Genomic DNA, 11,525 nt, shown 5'->3' with positions numbered 1-11,525 from the left:
AGACGTGCCCTTTCCCTAAAAGAAGCCAGTCAAACATTAAAAAAAAAAAAAAGAAAACCAGCTTTTTTCTTCTCCTGAAGACTGAAAAACTAATGGCTCACTGGAAAATGCTCTGAAGGTCAGTGTATGGTTGCCATTGAATCCATAAGCATGAGGACAGAGAGTTTGCAGAAATACTACCATGCAGCCATCAGTCTTAATTAAACTAGAAATGGATCATTCAAAAACTCCACAGTAACTGCTGATGTGGTAGTCTGTTACACCATTAGTCTGTTCACTAGTAGAACAGTGTATTTTCTTCTTTGGGTAGCTGAGCAGTTTTCTAGGATGGGATGTGTCTTGCCCTGAATTGCTGCAGCTTACACTTCAGAAGATACTTTAGCATACACTGTTGACAGCATTTCACGGGCTGTAATCCATATTAAGGGATATATTGCATTGGACAAACGTGCCATTCAGCAGTCCCAGTTTATGAGTGGCAAACTCTGCACAACAGAGAAGACACAGCTAGGCAGTAACAATTTTAGACTTTTCAGTTTCATCTATGATAAACCTGTCAGTCAGTACAATCCTCCACCCTCTTAGTTTCAATTCAGTCTGCTCAATTTGGTAGCCACTATTCTCATTTAACAAATGTAAAGTGTGACACATTAGAAGAAATATATACAAAAAAGAAGGTAAAACCCTGAACTGGCCTTAAGATTCCTTCTTACAATTAGCCTTCCAGGCTCTCTACAGCAGAGACAATTAGGAAATGCTACTAATGACAACTTAGTTGTCTTTTCTTATTTTTCAGTACTTCCCTTAGTTCTGACTGCAGGAGTAATTTTTAACTATTATTAATCCATTTTCCCACAGGCATGTAGTCAGAAGTAAAGTCTTAATGAATTAATTTCTATTTCATATGTGATTTAGTGGTTGTCAAATGCATCTAATGTGCTTTCATTGAAGACTGCGTACGTTTCTTTATCATAAATTTAATTTCTGATGTGTGTATGTCCACCTGCATTGCTGCTCTAGCAACTAATTTAATTATATTCAGATATGTATCAAAACTAAATTACAGGCTTGAAAAAGCTGCAGCTCTGAAAATAATAGTTTCTATCATGTGAATCGTTTCTGGTACTCCTTTAAATTCAGACTTAGGTCAGAAAATACCTGACAGCTGCCTAGTACTGTACACCAAGATATATATAAAAAAAAAAAGAGTGCACAAGTATCCTCTTAATTAGAAACTACAACAGTGTAACTAACAAGCTCTGGCATCTGCACTGTTTTGAAGGATGCTATCAGCAAAGGGGAGAGTGGGAAGGAAACTCCCATCTATTACTCAACTACCTGGCAAGCAAGTACTGAGACATGTGTGGGGGAAGAAGAGGGTTCCTTTTTATTTAATCCAGCATCTGTCAAAAGTAGTGAATTCACTTTGAATGTAATATACACATAAATTGGATCACATTACCTTCCAGTAATCCAAAGCAGGTATTTTTATGTATTAGAAGCAATATGGATGACTTAAATTATTCACAGTCAATAACACTGAAAAAGGCACAAGAAATTGTCCATGTTCATGGGATTTGAATTCCAAAGGTGCTTTGCTCCCACAGATTCACACAGGGAACGTGTCAAGGGAGCTGCAGATGCTTTGCAGTGGTATTCAGTTTTCTGAGCCTTTAAATAGTAGTCGCACTTAAACCCCTGAATTTTCTTCTGTCTTCTAATGAACCAAAAATCAACAATCATATGTGGTCTGCTGGCTTGTGCATCTATTGTCATCTCACCCATACTATTAGAAGAAGCAGGTATTATTTAAAAGAATATCTTAAGTAATTCTTACTTAATTTTAGCCAGAATTCATCTTCAACAGTTCATTCATTTGCAGAGAAAACCACAAACACATTTTTAAAGCTGTCCTAATCAAGTGTGACTACTGAAATAATCCTGTCTATGTCTTTTTGTTTTCAAGGATCTGATAACAGACCTAAAGGAGAATCTCTCTCATCACTTCAAAGAAGTCATGGTTGGCTTGATGTATCCACCTGCCTCCTATGATGCCCATGAGCTCTGGCATGCCTTGAAGGTAACTGTCAAATTCTGTATTTCTTAAGAGTGTCAGTCACTAATTACAGTTCTGAACATGTTAAATTGATTTTTTTTTAACATTCAAATGGTTGATAAACAGCTGGAAGTTAATACACTGGAATAGTGTCCTACTACACAGTACTCTAGGTCATCAGAAATACAGTGCTATATGAAGTTTATTCATCGGTATGCTAAAACCATCATCAATAATATCCTTGTCATGTAATAAATACAACCCATTTAATACCCATGGTAAACTCAGGAATTGACAAAATATTTACACATGGAAAAGGCCCTGATCATGCAAGCATGTATGTATGTCATGAACAAGATTAATTTGAGAAACCCCTCAAAAACAAAAAACAACAAAATTTATTTTTGTCCTTCAGACACTTAAACCAATGCACTTTTTAGAACTACTGACTCATTTTTAATTGTGGTTGGCATTAAAAGAATTGTGAAATATCAATGGTAGCACTGCAGGCATGATTTTTATTAAAATCACTGACAAGATTGCTAAAGTTACATTTTTTCTAAATGTAGCTCAAAGTTAAACCTTCTTATCGTGATCATAACTTTCTATCTTGACCTGTATTTTTACGGCCAAAGTAAAAAACAGGCCATCTGTGTCTCCAGGCTCAGGCTCCACGTCACGTTCTCCCATTATCCTAAATGCAGAATACTCACCAACACTATACATGTGCATATTAAAAGCAGCATATGCAGTATCTCTTACGTCAATTCAAGCTTATAAAATTAACTCAAATTTTGTGAGAAAACACAGTGATTTGCAGCTCTGCATGCATGGCCATGATGCTTACCTTAAATAACAAGTTCTGCAGCAGACATTACAGACTGTTAATATTCCTAAATAAATAAAAAATAATATATATTTTTCTAAAGGCAGCAAAACTTAATAGTTGTGCTCGTATCTACTTCAGACTGCCCGAACACTTGCTTGCCAGGGATGTCTGCTCAATCTTTGCATACGATTTCTTTCAACAAATCCTAAATTCCTACTAAAGCTCTAAAATTCTGCCCATTATGTTTCTGTCAATACCAGTCTTGCTTCACTCCCCTCTTGTTAATGCACATGCTGAAATTCAGATTAAGTAGGAATATATCTGAAATACAGGGTTCTATTATTCATTAATTTTCTATTTAAACAGGTAGACTATGCAAAAGTACACTCTGCATTGCTCCAGCAGAAACTGCTATTCATTCTTCTGTTACTTCTGATAAGCACAGCATTGCTGTCTTCTAAAAGCTGCGGTTTCTATTAACGTCTTTTCATACTTATTTCTTTCCACACAGGGAGCAGACACAGAAGAAAAATGCCTAATTGACATATTAGCTTCAAGAACAAACATGGAGATCTTCCAGATGAAAGAAGCCTACTTAATGCGTAAAGTGTCTTACAAGTGCAAAGTAGTAGTTGTACTATGTGTGCTCTGGATGTATTAGCACACATCAAGGAACTGAACTACAAAAAATGACTTCTCAATACTAACTGGTTCCTTTTCCCCTCCTCTCCGATAACTATATTCAAAAGGCTGGAGCAGAATGTTTTAAATTACTGTGAAAATGCGTCACAGTATTTTGAGATGTATTGCTGCCTATGACATTTGAAATACCCTGAAGCCACACTTGGGGTTTTTCAAAAACTTTTGCATACTTTACTCAAAAAAAGTACAGTAGCTGCTTTCCTTCAGAAAGTGCTTACTCAGGCTGGACGCTCCGCTCACCTGCCTTGACGAGGCATTTGAGTATCCTGCCACTACACAGGACCCATGGGTGGGTGAAGAGGTAAGGCAGAGCAGAGGCTAAGGCACCCCTGCAGGCAGAGCCACCTGGCAGGGCCCAGACAGACCTGCCAGCCCCATGGCTGGCTCCATGTAGAACCTGCTTTGGGTTACTGTGGAACAATCACCACAGAAAATACACAAGTATTTGCACCCTATTTATTTTTCCTTTGTTTGCTAGATTAGTACTCTTCAGAGTATGTTCATTTGTGATTTAGATTATATGTTTTTTGGTTTAACCTAGAATATAATAATGATCTTCAACAAGATATCGATTCTGAGACTTCAGGCCACTTCAGAGATACGCTCATGAACCTTGCTCAGGTACTGTAAGAGCAAGTGGCATACCTGCATTTCTAAAAAATTGATAGTAACTTTTGATACTATTCAAGAAGTCTTAAATTTTAAGGTGACTGTGGTTACAGCTAGTTCAACAGGGCTACACTTTTGAACAAAAGAGAGGGGAAAGCAAAAGAGGAAGAGAACCTGAATTCCTTCATCTACTTTAACTTTGACGTTCACTTTCAGATGCAGGCAAAGGTCAGCACACTATTTTATTGAGTAAGTCCCTGGATATTCAACTGCTGGCCCTCTGCTCTATCTTTCTCATCTCAAAAGGAGTCTGTGTGCATGTACAAATGAGATTTTCGTTTTTAAAGATCTCTTTTCTCCATTGTTAGGATATATGATTCATAATCCAGTCTAGGCATTATGTAAAAAAGGAGATATATCCACATTTGACTATGAAAAAAAGAATTAAACAGCTCTCTGTTTAAACATTATGTTCTTTGTGCTACTGCACATGCTAAATCACAATATGCTTGCACGCAGGCAAATTCTCACTATCAACACACCAGCTCTTGCAGTTTTACCAATTTGGAGTTTTATGTTACAATGTTGGTCATCCTTGCCAGATCATGAGTTCCCGTTCTCATTGTAGTCACTGCGCTCATTGTATTAAAAGTCCTTTGTAAACAAAAGTAACAAATAATGACAAAGAGACTGCCAGGAGATAACAGCATACATAAGATGTATCTGTATTTTTAAGTATGTGTGTCTGGGGAAAACAGTCTTACAAAAACATAAAATAACAGCAGGCTTCACTGAGATACAGAAATAAAGAGCAAATGTTTCAAACGTAGAAGCTGTAAACAGGAAATATATTTTTCTAATGTTGGATGTTTTTCCCCCCTAATAATGAAAATTCATCCTTGCTTAAGAATGAAGAGCTACAGGTTAAGCAACCTCACTTCTTGTCTATATTAAAACAATGAGACACATTTTACTCACCTAAAGAGCAAATTTAAAATAAATTATCTGGGACTAAATTATTAGTCCTTATTTTCTTAAACCACAAATATTGATAAATAGGTTGGGGGGGGTATTAATTGAAGTATGATAATTTTATACAATTTAAAATTTAATTATACCTATTGTGGGATTCTCCAGCAAAACTACGCCAAGAGTAGTTACTGTTAAATGCTATTGGGGAAGGTGAGCATTTGACTCATGTAGAGTATAGTAATAGTTCTATTGTCTTTTTTTTCGGTGTTTTCTTGTGTATATAACTTCAGGCACCCATTCCAGCATAATTTCCTTCAAGTATTTCATCTTGTTACTACGAATTCCACTGTTAGAAATTCGTACCATTTAATTAAAATATAAATTAACATTTTTAAGAGGAAACAGCTACAAATCAGTCATTCTACAAGTTGACAGCCAATACATAATTCTAATCTTCCCTTTCACATACAGGATAAAATGACTGTAAATTTTAAACTGAATTGCTTCAGACACATACCATTAAGGCAGTGATTGCATGCAACTTGAGATTGTTCTGCAACCAAAGCCTGTTTGTATCCTTACAAGACAATTACAGTTAAAAAGCAATTCCAAAAGTCACATACTCTTCTTTTTTTCCAACTATATAATGCAGATCATAGCATGTTTACTAAAGCCTATCAGCTTGATTTGCGTAACTCAAGAGCTATTAAATGTATGGGAAAATTAGAAGTATTCTTCTGTGGTTTATGTATCAAAGTTGTCAAACAATTTTGTAGTCTGGATCTTAATTTTAGACAATGATTATGAGCAAGCAAAATCTCCATTATTTGTTGTGCTTGCTCCTATGGTTTGTGCAGGGAAAAAAAAAAGATAAAAGATTCTTCTGGTAATATGCACATTGATAAGAAATAATAAGTGAACGGCAAATGTTACTCTTACCCTTGTTTTCCCTTCATAGTTATGTATTATAGAAAGCAACGTAACATCAATACTACTGGAAATGGTGATGGGTTGGTGGTGGGAAGTTGTAAGATACGCTCATTTAAAATGGGAGTAAAAATGGGGTAGGTTTATCCACTTCCTCCATTTCTTCCTCTCACAAGACCCTAGGTCATTCCAGAGTTCCTTTTCTTATAGGAAGTGAAGATACAACATAACAACTTGAAGGTATTTTCTACAGTTGCAAATTCAACCACTGAAGACACTGATCCAAACTAAAAGCCCATATGTATATCTTTCTCCCCCTAGGGAACAAGGATGGAAGGTTATGCAGATCCTTCTACAGCTGCTCAGGATGCAATGGTAAATATAGTCAGATATGCTCCTCTCAAAAATTAAAAAGACCAAATATAAATGTTGGAAAGTGATTTAACTCTTCTGCTTTTTTTCTCCCTTTTTTTGGTATGTTAAGATTCTATGGGAAGCATGTCAGCAGAAAACAGGCGAACACAAAAACATGCTGCAAATGATTCTCTGCAACAAGAGTTACCAGCAGTTGTGGATGGGTAATCCAGCAGTTCAGCTGTTTAAAGAGAAGAGTGGAAAGGAAATATCTCACTTTTTAATAAAACCATGGTTTACACACCAAGAAGTTCAGTGTGCAGCAGGGTATTAGCCTGAAACCTAAGTGTGAACTGTTGGAGCTCTCAAACTCCCACAGATACTAATGGGATTTTGGAAGTAATGCAAAATTTTGGAACTTTGCCTGACAACTACAGACATCTGTAGACAGGACAGATATCAGGATGCCCAGTAACAGAGAGAAGAAATGCATGACCAAAGAAAGGCACAGGCTATGCCTGCACTGAGTTTACACACAACACAATGAGGCAGATTTTTCTTAATTATGTTCTTCATAAGTAATTCTTTGTTATGAGGGAAAATACCTTGGGAGAAGCAGTTGGCATATTTTCAACAAATGTTTGTAGTGAAAACACACTGCTGTGTTGTAGATTCTCCCTGGAAGTTTCAAAAAAGTTTTTGATGGGAGCACTTCAGGGTCCACATCTGCTCTCTTGTAACAAACATACACACGGAAACAGAAACGTAATGGGACATCTTTATTTAAAATAAGTAATCAGACATAATTACAGATTACAAGAAATTTATGTGAGATCATCCAGATCTTCCACTTCCACTGTAGAGAAGAAACCTGTTGTATCTGCCTCGTGGCAAAATGCCTTTTACTCTGCAGTGGAAAAATAGTCTGTTTATCAATATGTAGCCAGATGTATTTCTTATGTCAACTTCTAACAGTAGCTTAGAACTACTTAGCTGTCATGGACTAACAACTTAATTCTTCTATCATGACTTCTGTAAGGCTGATGATAGGATTAATGTAACATAACACACATGCTTATGATCTGCTCTCTTTCTACAACAGTGATTTTAGTGCTCTGCATGTAATACAGTCCTCCATAGGTTTTGTAGTAAACAGTGAGTTGAAAATTTTCCCCCTTTCCTAAGGGAGAAAGCAAGCCCTGTATATTTGGGTGTCTAAGTCTGGATACCTGCATTATGCCCATGTTAGCCAACCCGAGCAAGGAAGTTGTCTTAATGACATGACATTCTTACAAGTTACATAAACAGAGGTTGCTAGATACAGAATTTATTAAAGCTCCCAGTGAAACAGAGATTTTGGCATGCATTCATTGTATACTGTATACTGGAGAACCCAGAGAAAGAATGTCCTGGAAGGCAGGTTTCAGGCTATTCATTTAGATTGCCCTATGTGGGGAATATAAACCTAATGAAACACTGAGAATAAATGGTGAAAAAAAATAACTTTATAGTTATAGTACTGGGGGAAGACGGAAAACAAAGGCAAGTTGATCATTACTAATGAACTAGAATCAAGCAAGATTTTGTTTTGTATTTTTTTTCCCCCAAGTTTTCCAGGAGTTCCAAAATATCTCTGGACAAGACATAGTAGATGCCATTAATGAATGTTATGATGGATACTTTCAAGAATTACTGGTTGCAATAGGTAATGTAAAAATATTATTTTACAGTAGCAGTAATCTCTTAAACATCTAGTATGATATCTCTCATGCATCAAGTATATTCTTTTTCTGATCTTTTTATTCACTTTCATACACTGTGTAACTAAACTTCCAAAGGCCATTAGAAAAGAATATTTGAAATACTCTTCCATGTTTGTGTAAATCTAAAAAGGTATATATGCAGCGTTAGCTTCAGACTGAACAGAACTGGTACCTGCTCTTTATTTGATTACAAATTCTGTGTGATCAATGATAACTGCATAACCAACTGATTCCACACATTAAATAATTGGCAAAGTTTTCAGGACTTCAGTGGTATATAAACAAATTCCGAGCTTTATGTGCCTTTGTTTTCCATTTATAGAATAATGATAATAATATCTCTACAAAGATGTCATGTGAGCGTATTCACTAATATTTAGTAAGTCCCTTGATGCAAAAGCAATGGGTACCCACCTAAAATAAATACAAGTTTTAAAATTACAAATGTAGTTATATTCATGAAGACAGGTAAATGCTTTTAAGCTGAGTCATGGACAACACTACCCAATTTTATACTGATCATTATTAATGAACTAGAATAAAGGAAGACTTTTTCCCCCAAGTTTTCCAGGAATTACAAAATATCTCTGGACAACACATCATAGATGCCCAACGCAAATAGAAATTGTTTTATAATAATCTTATGTTTACCTGTTGCAACTTTTCTCTCCTAGTTCTCTGTGTTCGTGACAAGCCTTCCTACTTCGCTTACAGGCTTTACAATGCAATTCATGTAAGTAGTCTTTCTTCTTCACATACCACACAGATTAGCTTCCCTATCTTTATGTTTGGCTGATTATTCTTAAACAAGTACTTACAAATCAGACCATTCAATCTTTAAGGTGTGATTGTGTGTTTTAAAACTATTGGTGCATACAGAAATTTCAAAGCAGTAGTGCCTAAGCAACAGTTAGGATATAACAGTAACAGCTTAAATATTTAGATTCCTTAAAAAAGTCCTTGTTGGGTTTTTTTTGGTGTTACTTGAAAGCCTTTCTTTTCTATGGATTATATCTCCCCCTGGTGTGCAGAACTCAATGTGCTCTTTTCTTACTATGCAATTTTTGTCTCGAGAGTTTTCAAAAGTATCACTAAAAACTCAAATCATAAATTAATGTTACATAAACAAAATTGGTCATACCTTCTTGTGGGACTCAATATATACATGCAGGTTCTTTTTGTGTGTAAGTACTAACATACTAAAACAAATGAGTGAGAAGAAGACATGTGGGTAAATGTAAAGAAACACCTACAAATTCTTCCTACTAAAGGCCACTGAAGACATTTTCCTTTTTTGTTTTTTTTTTTTTTTTATTCACTAGTGAAAACAATGAGGCATTATGTTATGTAAAACTAAGTATACACTTTGAAGGCTAATATTTTAAGTGTTTAGTCCATAATGGTTTATAAGACAGACTTAATACAGCCATCAAGCATGTATGAAATTCTCCATATGCAGCCTTTTATGACATCTCATTATTGGTTGGGGTTTGGGTTGGGTTTTTTTTTGAGAACAAGATTTCAGTGTCGATGGCTAGCCGATAAAACTACGATTTAGCTTTAAACAATCCAAAGTGTTCAGTCGCCCCACCCTTAAATCTGTTCTTATGACTTTCATTGCCACTAGATGTCCCCATTCTCCACAATTACAGTATGAAAAATTATTTGGACAAAGTTAATATAAAACATAGCTGAATACAAGCCATGTAAATCCTACATCAATGGTTTAGAATCTCTGAATTCACATTTGGCAGCAGTTGTTGTGAGACAGATTCTTGACTTCAGTATAGTATGAACGGATTGCATGACGACAGTCACAACAGCTACCTACAAACTGAGTACCTAAGACTACTGACAACAGTTTATCAGGTGTTTCTTTTCAAAAGTTTCAGTTCATGGTTAAAACTCTGATATGTGGTGAATCTCCGTTATCCAGTAACATGAATTATACTATTTAAGCATGTGAAAACCCTGTAGGATAAAACCTTTGAATGCTTACTCTTATACTTGGACCTCTTTATGGATAGCCTAATCAATTGGCTTATCAATTACCTATTAACACGAGCATATACAGATAGGCAAACATGTATTGTCCAACTGCAAAGTATCCTCTCATCTTCTCTTCTTTTTAGGATTTTGGGTTTCACAATAAAACAGTTATAAGGATTCTCATTGCCAGGAGTGAGATTGACCTGATGACCATACGACAGCGATACAAAGAGAGATATGGGAAATCACTCTTTCATGACATTAAAGTAGGTTTTTACACACTTCTGCATATATTCAGCACTGGCACCACACAGACTGTGCCAAGCCCTACCATGAAAATACATGAGGTTAATCTCCCTTCAATCACTTGGTTTACAAAAAAAAAGAAATTAGAAAAAAAGTAATGTATAAAACCAATAGCGTATCTTTTCAGTGCCCAAGGCCGACTTCAGTCAGAGAGCAGTGAATTCTCAACTCTCATGCTGAGTGATTTTGTCCCTCCCCTATAACAAGAGGAGGATATAAACAGAGCCGGGCAGTGTATGGTGAGGAGTAGTTTGCATTAATAGTTTCTACACTATTTGGTACCACCTTCTTTCACACTGTCTGGAAAAGTTGGGCTGATATCACTTTCATGCAAAACTGAGATAAATATTTGGGTTTAGCCTTGCACTTACGTAGTCTCAGTTGTCAGCAGAATTACTCCTCTTAAGATGCTACCTTTTTAATGTTGCTCTAATACAACTGGCAAGCATGCAGTAACTGTAAGAAATTGCTCATGGTTTTTGGTACAGAACTTGAGAAGCGTTGAACAGATCTGCGCCAACACTTCAGGGGCAGAATGCCTTCAGGTGGCCAAGCAAAGCCCAAAGTATGTGAAAATAAAAACATTTTAGTCTAGAATCCTTAGGAAAACAGTGCAGTATTTTACAAAACCTCACATCATCGGTCTAGTCCTTGTCACACACCGAGAGAAGGAAAATTAAGAAAACATTGAGTCATATATATGTTGGGGTTTTTTTTCTTGCAGCATTTTGCTTCAGGGCATTATGAGAGTGCTTTACTTGCTATCTGTGCTGGTGATGCCGAAGATTACTAAAGAAGATGAACTTTGAAGGCTGTATAAATCTATTCTAAATAGAAATTGAAGCTGTACACAACACACTCACTAACTGTAAGAGATGCCTATTCTGCTTCTAAAAAACGAGAACAGAGTAGTTCTGATTTTTTAAAACAGATAAATCAGTGCTATACATTTGCTAATATTAAATCTTCTTTGAGATAGGAAAAAATGTTGGCAGAAACATGATTTTTATCTCTAGTT

The 11,525-nt window shown here is 35.9% G+C and overlaps 1 protein-coding gene across 1 annotated transcript; it reads left to right on the top strand.

Annotated features, from left to right (window-relative positions):
- Window positions 1–1,966: 1,966 nt before the first annotated feature.
- Window positions 1,967–11,300, top strand: ANXA10 (annexin A10; the record flags this gene model as incomplete). Its single annotated transcript, XM_010013226.1, has 9 exons — window positions 1,967–2,080; window positions 3,397–3,487; window positions 4,129–4,208; window positions 6,417–6,470; window positions 6,580–6,673; window positions 8,059–8,154; window positions 8,887–8,945; window positions 10,345–10,467; window positions 11,232–11,300. Coding segments are annotated over 9 exons (780 nt in total), but the record flags the coding sequence as incomplete, so codon positions are not given.
- Window positions 11,301–11,525: the final 225 nt, after the last annotated feature.

The sequence above is a fragment of the Nestor notabilis genome, unplaced genomic scaffold (assembly GCF_000696875.1).
Source record: "Nestor notabilis isolate BGI_N333 unplaced genomic scaffold, ASM69687v1 scaffold2084, whole genome shotgun sequence".
NCBI classification, from domain to species: domain Eukaryota; kingdom Metazoa; phylum Chordata; class Aves; order Psittaciformes; family Psittacidae; genus Nestor; species Nestor notabilis.
The sequence above is the reverse complement of the archived record's forward strand: the minus strand, read 5'-3'. Positions and strand labels throughout refer to the sequence as shown.